Source organism: Aptenodytes patagonicus, chromosome 6 (genome assembly GCF_965638725.1).
Source record: "Aptenodytes patagonicus chromosome 6, bAptPat1.pri.cur, whole genome shotgun sequence".
NCBI classification, from domain to species: domain Eukaryota; kingdom Metazoa; phylum Chordata; class Aves; order Sphenisciformes; family Spheniscidae; genus Aptenodytes; species Aptenodytes patagonicus.
In genome coordinates this window covers 53,373,471-53,385,583 of record NC_134954.1, presented here as the reverse complement: position 1 = coordinate 53,385,583, position 12,113 = coordinate 53,373,471, and the positions used below count along the sequence as shown (strand labels likewise).

The 12,113-nt window shown below is 36.2% G+C and overlaps 1 protein-coding gene across 5 annotated transcripts in view; it reads left to right on the top strand.

Annotated features, from left to right (window-relative positions):
* UBR3 (ubiquitin protein ligase E3 component n-recognin 3) overlaps nt 1-11,527 on the top strand; it is a 118,132-nt gene extending 106,605 nt beyond the window's left edge. For all 5 annotated transcript variants that reach the window (XM_076342641.1, XM_076342640.1, XM_076342639.1 and 2 more), the window contains 6 exons: nt 3,218-3,325; nt 3,830-3,940; nt 4,576-4,752; nt 6,399-6,608; nt 8,199-8,338; nt 9,075-11,527. In XM_076342641.1, coding sequence (XP_076198756.1) covers nt 3,218-3,325; nt 3,830-3,940; nt 4,576-4,752; nt 6,399-6,608; nt 8,199-8,338; nt 9,075-9,192 — 864 coding nt within the window. In that variant the 3' untranslated portion in view covers nt 9,193-11,527. The remainder of the gene's footprint in view (nt 1-3,217; nt 3,326-3,829; nt 3,941-4,575; nt 4,753-6,398; nt 6,609-8,198; nt 8,339-9,074) is intronic.
* Nucleotides 11,528-12,113: the final 586 nt, after the last annotated feature.

Sequence of the window (12,113 nt, the reverse complement as noted above, 5' to 3'; positions counted from 1 at the left end):
AGTGCTCATGTGATGAAGAGGCAGGGAAGGAAATTTGTAGCCTAGGCAGGTAGATATTTCCCTATCATTTCCTTGCCTTTTGATAGTATTCACAAGTAAAGTGAAGATGCATCTTGCTATTCCAGTTCAGCTGATTTGAATGCCAGTTCCCACCAAAAGACACAGTTCCCTGCGTTGGCACTGGCATTCATTTAATCCTTCGGTAAGTTTTGCGCTCCACGGATTGATTCCCCAGAAGGTCAGAAGAGTGCCAGTGCCAGGCCAAGGGAAAGGTTGGAAGTGTTGGGGCCAGGAGAAGAACTGGGAGCAGGAATACGCCTTTATACAACAGCTGGGCCTTAGATTATGTTGGCTGTAAAATGAAATGCACACTGAGAAGCATGACCTGCTTTTCACATATAAGTTACATTTGTCATACTGGCCAGTCACAGCTCCAAGGTAGTAAAGACAAATTATCTGCTGGCCAAACTGCTACTATGCGGGATTTTTTTTATCTGGACTTGCATTAAGCATTTTGAGATCACTGGGCAGTACTGCATTTTGTTAGCTCCCTCTCCACCCCCTTCTTTCAATATATATTGTCACTTTCTTAGAATTTCAAGAACGTTTCCTTGAGATTGTTGCTGGTGAGGGCTTTTTCCCATTTTTCTGTTTACTTAAGTGATTCCAAAGTGACAGATAATTTTGCAGTTTAAAGTTTGTGGTAGAAAGCATATAAATAGATTAAAGTGTTACCAGCTTATATTCTTTCATAGTCCATATGATAAACATAGACTGCCTTTTTGTTAGTAGCAGAGGTTGGAGTTTATCTGAACATATATTTACAATGCTTAATTTTCTGCCTACAATGAGAGATTTTATTGCATGAAAACAGACTTAGGGCATGTGGTAGGTAGGCTTGCTACCTATTAATACTAAGATGTTTTCTGACAAAAGCATGTGAAAGCATTTGCTTCGCATAAAGCACTTTGTACTTGAGGCCTGCAAATTATCATAATGGCTCACATAATGGATTTATGAAGTAGCCATCTCTCTTGATATTAAAGACAGTCCATTTTAGTGGAATTTTCACTAGTGTGGTTGTCTTTGATGGATGATAAGGCTGAGTGGGAAATAGTAGCACATTAGACAGTTTGTTACTGTGAATGGATGTTGTGATTTAGTGTAATTCAAATAACACAACAGATTAACTTCTGTCAGTTTGAGAATTTTGACTTTTCTCCTGTGAGAAGCCTGTTGAAGGCTGACAGTTTTCCAAGTCGGAGAGCAAAAGAGGTAGGAGGTAGATATGAACACTGCTCCCTGCTGCATATGTGCTGTATTGACAGCATCTCTCACTCTCCCTTGAAAACATCCTCCTCCTTCTTCTTGTCTGTCTCGTGTAGATCATCTGTGTACAGAGGTCCAACTTCTGACAGCGGCTTGGCAGCACGTGCTTAGGGCGATCTCTGCATGATCCTCAGGCCTCCAGGGACTCCTACACGTGGCTTCCATCCCACCCCAGTGATAGTCCACCCCAAGTGCAGAGGCTTTGCAAAAGTCCCACATGCAAGTTTGCTCTCCCCCAGATGTCTTTCCAGTTTCCTGCTCCTTCTCCTGCATAATGTTGCTGCCTGGACCCTCCGTATGTGCAAGAGCACTAAGGACCGGCCAGCGGTAATCGCACAGCTCCCTGTTCCCCTCTCCCAGCCCTTTGGCAGCCCTTCTCTTCTTGAGCCTAGCTGTAGTCCTCAGATGAATTCTTTCTCTTTGCGTGTCACGAGGGAAGCTGGTTTTTAATTTAGGAATCCAAGTCCTTTCTTTAAAGTTTCTCGAGGCCCAAATGTATGTTTACATTAATTAATAAACATTAATATTATTAATTAACAATAACATTAAATATATGTTTAAAATGTATGGTTCAGGCTGGCTTTTTCTTATGTGCTGATAATACTGACATTTTGATACCGGGATGACTACACAGATCACACCTTACTTAACTTTTGTCTGTGGATAATGCCACGTGGATCTATTTCAGTTTGGTATTCCAGACATTAAACACGAGCTGAAGTGTTTCCTCTATATTCATGCCAAATGATCAAACAACATTAAGAGTTTAATTTCGCAGCAGGGCTGAGAGGTGGATATTCTGCTTTTGATTCCCAGCTTCACTCTCATTATCTTTGCAATGTGCCTTATGGCATCATAAGAAGCACACTGTAAGTGCCTGTGGAGTAAACCTCCAGAAATAATGTAGACGAAAGGTTTGTCCTAACTGCCGATTTAAATGTGTTGCCTTCTGGTTCTTACACTACGAGCATAAACAGCAAGTCTGCCTTCCCAATGCTGAAAGGTGAAGGCCCCATCTAAAAATTAACAATTATAATTGATCTCAAAATGCACTAAAGAAACCAACTGATGAATTATATACGTTGTTATCTACTGAAGCCTTTATATATTTAATCTCACCTAGTTGCTTTGGGATTTTTTAAAGAATCCCAGTAACGTTCCACTCCCTCATTGTTTGTTATGTTGATGATATACTAACAGAGCTCAAAATTCATATCCAATCATGTTCTTCCTGGGTAGAATTTATTATGACTTAGAAGAAAAGTATTTATGGGAATGCTGCTTTCTATTTCTGATGGCTTTCTATAATCGTTGCCTTTAAATGTAAATGCTATGGCACAAAGCTAAGTGGCTATTTATTCTTTTCACTAAATATTTTTTCCCATCTGCAGTAGATATTGTTCATTCCAAACACAACTTCCCATTTTCAGATAGACTCATTTCAACTTAAAATACATAGCAAGTGTTTTGTAACTCGTTCTGGTTGGTACATTTTAGAAAATTACCTTTTTTTTTTTTTTTAATTAGTTGTATTAGAATTCAAATTCTGTCAAAACATGATGTATCCATAAAGTGATTCTTCCTAATTTTAAAGTAAGCATTTTTATACTCACAGAAAAAACATGGGAAATGCAACATAATAAAAATGTTTTCATATAACACCCAGTTTAGAACATACGTAATTGAAGTAGCAATTCACATTTCACTCTGTGAGCTAAATGCATTCCCTTTCTGTAGAATTTTTTTTTTTTAAACAATGTGTATCCTTATAGGTCAAAATTCACGTGTTGATCAAAAGGAAATTAACTTCATCGCTGTTACTTTTACAGGAACTTTTCCTCCTTTTCATGACCAGTGCATTTTGGATTTCTTTCCTTCCTATTTGCAGAATGCATCCAGTGGAGAAAAATCTTGGGAAGTACTGCTGGGTCATGTGATTAGCGAGCTGTCTAAGGGGAAGATATATGAAGAAGGAGACACTGAAGAATTAACAGTGGTATTGGCAAATCTCATGAGGATTTTTTCCAGCATGTCCCCTTTCTGTCTCTTATTTAAGTTTTTCAGCCTCGTTGTTATAATGATTTTTCTCTGATCTTGCTAAAGGCTGCAGTACAACTCTATTTTCTAGATCAAAGCACATCCCTTTGGGACAGTTTGCCTGTGCAAATCTTTCTTTTACTAATATCAATATGGCCAGTGCTGTGTTGAGAAAGTTATTGACAAATACTTCTTATAATTGTGGTTTTTAATCATATGTATGAAAGACCTTTCAGAAACTTGGAAAACTGAGTATTTAAGTAGAAAAAACATTTGTCAAGGGGGAAAGAAAACCCACAGAGCTCTTTCAGATTATTAGTGAAATGCTGGCCTTTGGAATGTATGTTTGATGCAGTGATTTATATAGTATGCTTAAAAACTATTTGGTTCATATTGGAGTTTCTTACATAGGAGACAGCTTATCTGGGGCAGAATTTAGTAATTGTGCTTCCTTCCCCCCTAGGTAAATCCTGATTCTGTAGAGTGCTATCTGCAACAGTTCTGCCTGCCTTTCCTCAGGATCACAAGCCTTCTTCAACACCATCTTTTTGGAGGGGATTTACCTAGTTGCCAGGTACAGATTGAGAGGGGCACATGCAAAAGTTTCCATTTTAAAAGCCGGAGATCAAAAATTAGACTTTTAAGGTGCCTGTCTCATAAAATACCAACATACTTTTAAAACTTGTCCGGCATTTGCAGAGATGGCATAATTTCCACACAGACTGGAATTCAGTCCTGATTTTGCTTAATGCCTGTTAATACTTGGACTTTATTCTCAGAGACATTGCATCAGTGGACAATTATGTTTACGTCCCATGACTGATTTAAGCTGAGTTTGCTGCAGGTCAGCTTCCTCGTTTCCTTGCCTCAAAACCATCTCATCTCTAGAAGAGCTACAAGCCAGTTTTGGGTGCTAAACAGGAAGAAAATTATTGGGGAGTTTGGAGTTTTCTTTTTTTGTGTTTTCTGGATTTGTGGTTTTGTAGGGGTTTGGGTTTTTTTTCTGACCAGTTTTCTTGTATTTTGAGAATCCAGTTTGAGGTAATCTGGAAAAAATGGAAGATTTTCTGTGTCTCTGAACGTGACTACTAGCATCATTGTACTAGAATGTCTTTACTTTTCTTATTGGAATAGATACGTTTTAATAAACTATTTAAAAATTCAGAGTGTAGGTATTAATCTAAACCTCTCTGGTTTCATACCTAAAAGGAAGACGAAGAATTCACAGTTCTTGCAAGCTGCCTGGGTCTATTACCATCTTTTCAGTCGGCTCATCAGTTCACCAGTGCCTCTTGTCTCGATTGGCCAGTGCCAGCATTTGACATGGTATCACAGTGGTGCTTAGAATTGGCTTCATTTGCAGATAGACATCCAGATCAAGTAAAGGTATGTAGCAAAATTACTTCTTCCAAAATAGTGCTGATGTGGAAGCAGCTATTTATTGCTTGATTCACTATGCACATACACTATTGTTTTGGATAAGGATCTGAGAACCTGACTTGTAAATGAGAGAGAAATTGTAATCAGAAATATAAGTTAGTGGATGTGGGTTGGACTGGTTAAAAACAGGAATAAGAAAACCTATCTGTTTTTTCTATTATTGCTGGAGACAGAAAATAGAAACACTATCCTGAAATGCTACTAAGTGTACCCATATCTTCTGCACCTGAAGCCTATCAAAGGCATGTAACAGAAACTTTGTCTTTTAAGAAAATACTTACCAGAAGTTTTTCTTGCCTGTTAGACATTATCGATATTTTTGAGCATCTTCAGTTGCAATACTGAAAAAGATCAAAAGAATAAAAGCTGTTCAACAGTTGACTGATAAAAGATGGTACGTCTTCTCTGAAGGTTAAAGAAACAATACCAAGACTTGAATCAGTGCAACTGGAATATCAATTGTGAAATGGAAATGTTTCAACTTTATTGCATTGTTTTTATGAAGAAGCTGCATCTCAACAATTCAAGTCCCCCTCTCCTAAGCTTACGGTGTCAAAAAGGCAAGCCAGATGCATTCTTCACTCTGCAGCATGATCTGCACCTGCCTTTGCATGTTTGCAGGCATGAATTAGGCTATTGTGAGTGAAAATTTGAATACTCAGATTAATCTCAAAATACAGTTGCTGCCAATCTGATAGGCATTTGAGAGAGATTGCAGTGAAACTGATAGTATTCTTTCCATGACTGAAAAGGAACCGGGCACAAATGCAATTTTCCTCTTTTTTTTTTTTTTTTTCCTTAAAAAAAAAAAATTAAAAAATTTTACACCTTTCAAGAAAGATCCCATCTGACCCCTATGCCCATCAATTATAAACCCAGTAAAAATGAGTAGGTTGAAGGAAAACACTGTCTAAAAACAAAACAAACAAATAAACAAACAAACCAACCCCATAAAATTGGACAGTGTTTTTTAAGAGCAAAAGAGAAGCATTAGGTTTGAAACCAGTATTTAGGTAGGTGGTGCCTGCTTTATCAAAAATTTGTGAGTACTGGTAAGTTCCCAATGGCCTCAAAATTTATGTGTGCAACACAGTTTTGGAAATCAGGCAGATGTCTTCAACTGTCATTTACAGAGCCTAACTTCAGTTCTGGTTTTGAAAGTTTTAGTCTAAATTTTAGCTAGGAGACAGCTTGCTTAGTCAGTGCCAGGGTTCGGCAGCAGTGTGTTGATGTTGCCAAAATAACTTAGTGTAGTGGGAGTCCTCCCTTTAGATCAGTCTTAATCCTCTTGTTTTAGCTATGAATATTTTTGTGTTTAAAAAGCGTCACATTTAGAAAATGTCCTTGGGAAAAGGCTAGTGCCCGTTTTTGCACCCATTACAAAAGATGAAATGTGACCACAGTTGGGGAGGGTGTTCAGCCAGAGGCAGGTGACTATTGCAAGGTGACTTTTGACTTCTAAATTTGTGAAATGCAGAAGTGAGAGATTTTTAAACTGCGTGCTTCCTTTCTTTGGTATTCTCTTCTCTTAGAAAATATAAATGCATAAATGAATGTGCAGAACTGATACATTGTTCTTATCTTCTTTGTAGGCTTTGCTTATCCAGGAGCCTAAATGGGACTTGCCACACCTCCTTCAGTTGCCTGAGAATTATAATACCATTTTTCAGTATTATCACAGAAAGACTTGTACTGTTTGTACCAAGGTTCCTAAAGATCCTGCTGTTTGTCTAGTTTGTGGTACTTTTGTATGCTTGAAAGGACTGTGCTGCAAACAACAGAGTTACTGTGAATGTGTACTGGTAAGAGAGAGTTAATTCAAATTCTGTAATTGAGTCTCACACTTATGGATCGTTAACTCCATTGCTCAGTTTTGATGGTTTTCTTTCCAAAACATGTTTATATAATCATAGAGTCATAGAATAGTTTGGGTTGGAAGGGACCTTTAAAGGTCATCTAGTCCAACCCCCAATAATAAAGTTTAGGGCTTATTTCTTATAGATGGACCTAGACTGGATTCTAAAGAGCAGTTTTATTCACCTTTTTAAGCCCATAGCCTATTTCACCTGTTTGAAAAACTCTTACAGGGCCATTGTGTGTAATGTTGACACATAACCAATTGAAATTTGTCTGCATTCTGATTGTTCGTATATCATTTTAATTTTCCTCTGTTTTGTTTCCTTGCTTTCTGCGTACATAAGAATATCAATGTATGGGGTTTTTTTTCCTTTTGTAGAGTACTTTCTGATACACCTGACCATCTACTAGTGATCTACAGACAATAGCTAGATAAGCGTCATTTTAAGGCCTTTGACTTTAATTCAGCAGCAAAGTTTTCTAGTCAGCATATATGTAAGTTCTTTCAAGAACCTGAGTTGGACAGCATCTAGTATTGTTTTCCTGTCTACGATAAAGGTTTGCTTTGACAGCTGTTCTGTTTCCTACCATGGAATAGTTAGTAGAAGGCTGGAACTCCATGGGCTTTACAAAACTATGAGGGGAATTTGTTGGGAAGATACTTACAAATGGGGCATAAAATCACACTCAAAGAAATTTCAGAGGGATCTTGGACCTTTTTGAAATTGTTTGAACTCGCCTTTCTTTCTCATACTGCTAATATGGTGGGGGAAGGAGGGGTGGGCAAAATTTAAGAGAGAATTAACAGTTACATTTAAGGTGTCAAGCTTCACGAAAAGAGTTATAAAAAAAAGAATTTAAAAACTATATAATTAATTATGTTTTATTATAGTTGATGGGATTAAAGCCTCTAATAGTAATAGAACTATGTAGGAAGAGCATGTTTCTTAATTGCTAAAATGAATTGATTAATACAGATCATGCCATTCATAGAGATGAATGACATACTGAAGCTAGCAAGAATTATCAAAAAAATTTGTTTTACTAGATTTGTAGAGCCATAGACTAGATCTGTGAGCATGGATAGAGAAAGCAAATGTTTAGCAATAGAGACTATTGTAAAAGAGGTAATACTAAGTTTTTTCTGAATACTTTCTCTTATTCTTGCCATCTATGAAAAATATTTGGTCATGCTATACAGTTTGCTATACAACAACAAATTCAAAATACTGTAGAGAATATTTTTGCTCATTTTTGTTAAGTAATTCTGTTTTTACATGATAACTAATATCCTCCCTTTTTGAGTAGGGAACCATTTTTGTATGCAAGTGTTATGGCAGCACAAGACATGGAGTTCTAGTTTGCTTGGAGAATTTTGGGGCAGGCTATCCTTTGTCAAACTGTTTCTTAGTAAATAATGTCTGTAAGTTATTTCAAGCAAAACTAATTACTATTTTTTAAATCCTTTTTGTTGTAAAGTTGAGACACTAACAGAATCTTTGCACTCTTCCCTTTGTACACCCATAATATTACAGCATTCTCAAAACTGTGGAGCCGGGACAGGAATATTTCTTTTGATTAATGCATCTGTAATCATCATCATACGAGGCCATCGTTTCTGCCTTTGGGGTTCTGTTTATCTAGATGCACATGGTGAAGAAGACAGAGATCTCAGGTAATGTTTTCATTACATTGTTTCATTGTTCCTCCTCTGTGTAGATCAACTTTATGTTATGCAATACATGAAATAACAGATAATAATAGATCTGTACCTTCCTTGGGTGGAAAATCCCCATTTGCTTCAGGCTGGACTGACTTTTTCTTTTTTTTTTCCTTCCTTTCTTGTTTTTTTCTTTCTTCCGTTTTCTTTTTTCTTTCTTCCGTTTTCTTTTTTCTTTCTTCCGTTTTCTTTTTTCTTTCTTCCGTTTTCTTTTTTCTTTCTTCGTTTTTTTCTTCCCAAAGGTGGTGTAATCATGATTATTGAGTTATACACACCAGGCACCCAACAGACAGATTCCTATGTTGCCATCCCAATGACGTTCAATTCTGAGTGTTGCTTTGGGAAACACTTCTCTCCCAAAGTTGTTGTTTGGCCTTTAATCAAACGATGCAGTTGGATTCCAGTGTAGGGAAGGAGTGTAGCTTCCAAGCTGCACATGCCTGAGAGAACAAGAGATGTTTTCTGGATTCTGCTATCCAAGAGGGAGGAAGGGAAGTCCCAGCAGTTATCTCATTAAAAGCAAAATCAAAAGCCTCTTACCAATGAAAGTGCAAGCTTCCCCTGGGGAAAAAAGTTGTATGAGTATCGTGTGTTGATTATATAATGAAGCAGTTTTCCATTTATTTGGCGTATTAACCATTTATTTTTCTCCCCCCCCCCCCCCCCCCCCCCTTTTTTTTTTCCCCTACAGGCGTGGTAAACCTCTCTACATATGCAAGGAAAGATACAAAGTGCTTGAGCAGCAGTGGGTGTCTCATACTTTTGATCATATCAATAAAAGATGGGGGCCACATTATAATGGCTTGTAAATCAGCATCATCATCTACACACCATATCATTGCTGTTACCATGAATGAATGCATCTTGACTGACAATAGCTTTAATTGTATGGGAGTTTAGCTCTTTGGCTCGGGATGGAGTGGGGTATGGGCATAAAAGGGAAATGGAACTTTGTCAACATGTGAAATTTTTGCAAAATTAGCTGCTGTTGCTACTAAATAATGATATAATAATTTGCAATTAAATCCTCAAAATGGTGTGAGCAATCTGATTGCACTCAGTAGTCCATTTTTCTTTTGTTTTTTAAAGCCCGTTATTGTTAAGAAGCACAAATTTTACTTACAGTTGTTTAGAGGCTCTAGGGATAGCTGTCTGGTTTTTATTTTTCTGTGTGGAGTTGAGTTTTTAGCAATTTTTGCTGAAACGGTGTATGTGTCTACTACATCTACTAAATATGTTGGATAAAATTTCTTTGCCTTTTTTGTGTTGGTTTGAGGTTTTTGCTTGATATGCATTTGTAATTAGGCAGGATTTGTAAAATGATTGTGAGACTGCATGGTAACAATTGGTCTGAAAGCTGACTTTTAAAGAGTATTTCACTTATCATGAGAAGTCTATTGAAATATTTCAGGCATTACTGAAAACTTATGCATTCTCAGGAATTTCATTTTTTTTTTCCTCCATAAATAAGTGAAATAGCTGTAAATTAGGTATCTTATTCTTCTTAATGTAATCCAGAACACATATTCTTTCTCTTCTTTTTTTTCTTTTCCAGAAAGATTTTTTTTCCATATCAATTGAATAAATTGTTAGTGATAACACGTACAGAAATTGCTGTATGTAGAGAATTTGTATGCGCCCAACATAGCAGATCCCAGTTACAAGCATAAAAACCATAAGCCTGCCTGTCATTTCAAACCAGATGTATGTTTCAGAATGATTGGATTGGAAATGTGCAGGCTATTCTGCAAATGAAACATAATTTTGTATCTTTCCTGTCCTTTCAGGAGGTTCCTCTATATTGTATTTGTTTAGAGTAACCACTGTTCTTTCTGCTTGGTTTCCTAAAAAGGAAAAAAAAAAAAAATCAACAGAGGTAGCCTAGATGAACAACCAATGCATGTGCAGCCTCATTGGATGGATGCCAAAACAGTTTATGCTTAGAGGGCTAAAAAAATTGATGAGAACAGGCATGATTGGGCTAAACCCCGCAGTGTAAGTAGGTAGGAAAGACTATAGTTAAACTATTGGTATGTAATATATTGCTACTAATGTTTTTCACAAGTGTTGTACATTGTTGGCTATTTCATACAGTACTACCAAGCAGTTCCTGGTAGCTTTGACTTTCATAGCTTGTGTGTAAAATAAAATTTGTATGTGTAAAATAAAAACATCTTATGATAAAACCACATATACAATGAAAACAGTTGCCCAGTGGAAGTCATTATCTAGTGAAAAGTGTATAGGGGAAATAAAATGACTGTATAGCAATCAAGGAGAATGGACAGGAGGAAAAGTAAGTAAATACAATGAGTTTTTCTGGATACCTGCAATTCAAAAAAAAACCACAATAAAGGATACTGGTTTTTATACATACATATAAATATATATATATTTCAAAAGTATTACAGTACTTCCTGTAAGATTAGAATTACTCTGTTTCACCAACTAAATGGCGATGTCTTTTCCAAAATATTCCTTTTTTGATACTGTATTATAAGTTCTGCCTGTAATATTTTTGCATTGCTCATTATGAATATCAGGCCATTTTGTAAGTGTGGTTAAAGAGCAAAAAGATTCTTTACATCTCCAGCATAACATTATTACAGGGCTCATGAACTTGAGTAATCTGTAGTTTGAAGCTCCAATGCTATATTTACAAGAGATAATGTATCCAGAATTTGATTACTGTGTTTTATTTAAAATGGAATGTTCTCTGGTTGTGCATATGGATGTGAAGTAAAACTATTAGCCTTAACTTTAACATTTGGGTATTTCATAGTGTTTATTTTAGTACTGGTGAATTAGTTACCAGTCAATTTAAAAACAACAACAAAAAAATCACTTGGTTGAAAAATTGTACTTGAATATCCTTGCATGCTGCTAAACAAGAATTTTGATTTACCCCATAACTTTTTTAATTCTACTTTATTAAGCTAACCTTGAAAAATAACAGGTCCAAACTAGAGTGGTGTGTGCGTGTATTACTCAAATGTTCTGGTGTGATATCCTGTATGAATGATCACTTAAGTACAGTACATTACTGTAGAATCTAAATCAATCTTTATAACACATCAGAAGAGTATAAAACTAGGAATACAGTAATCGACATTGTAAGATATGTTAATAAAAGTCTACTGTCAATCTGTGTGTTTGTGAAATTTTTTCTGTCTACCCCAGTCATCCAAAATGTAATTATTACTGAATTCCACCCAGTAGCCAGGCAGTTATTTAAATGTCAAAAGCTTATGCATGCAAAGTACTTTGCATAGAGAGCAAATCTTGTATGTTTTTTTCTTTTTGTTACTTACACACAGTCATGTATTTTGAATTAGTAATTTGGATTATTTTACTCATAACTATACCACTTAAAGTTGTGCTTAATTTTATGCCAGCTATTACAGCATTGCTGCTGCAAACTGCTAAAATTAAAATGCTGAGTTGAGAAACTGTACTTCTGGGAAAACCATGTTTGATCTTCTCTTTTGTCAAATCTGTTTCTGGAATAACTATTACTTCAATTTGATGAGTGTATATATTTATGTATTACATTTTTCCTTTTCTTTTGACCTTTGAGAAATTTGGTGAAACAGTCTTGTTTTGACCTTGACCTTTGGATAATAGCGTCTTTTTTTTTAGTGGTGGCCTGAAATTTTCAATGAATATTTTCATCACCTCTGCAATAGGAATCTTGCATAACTCTCACCATGTCACAAGCAAATGACATTTT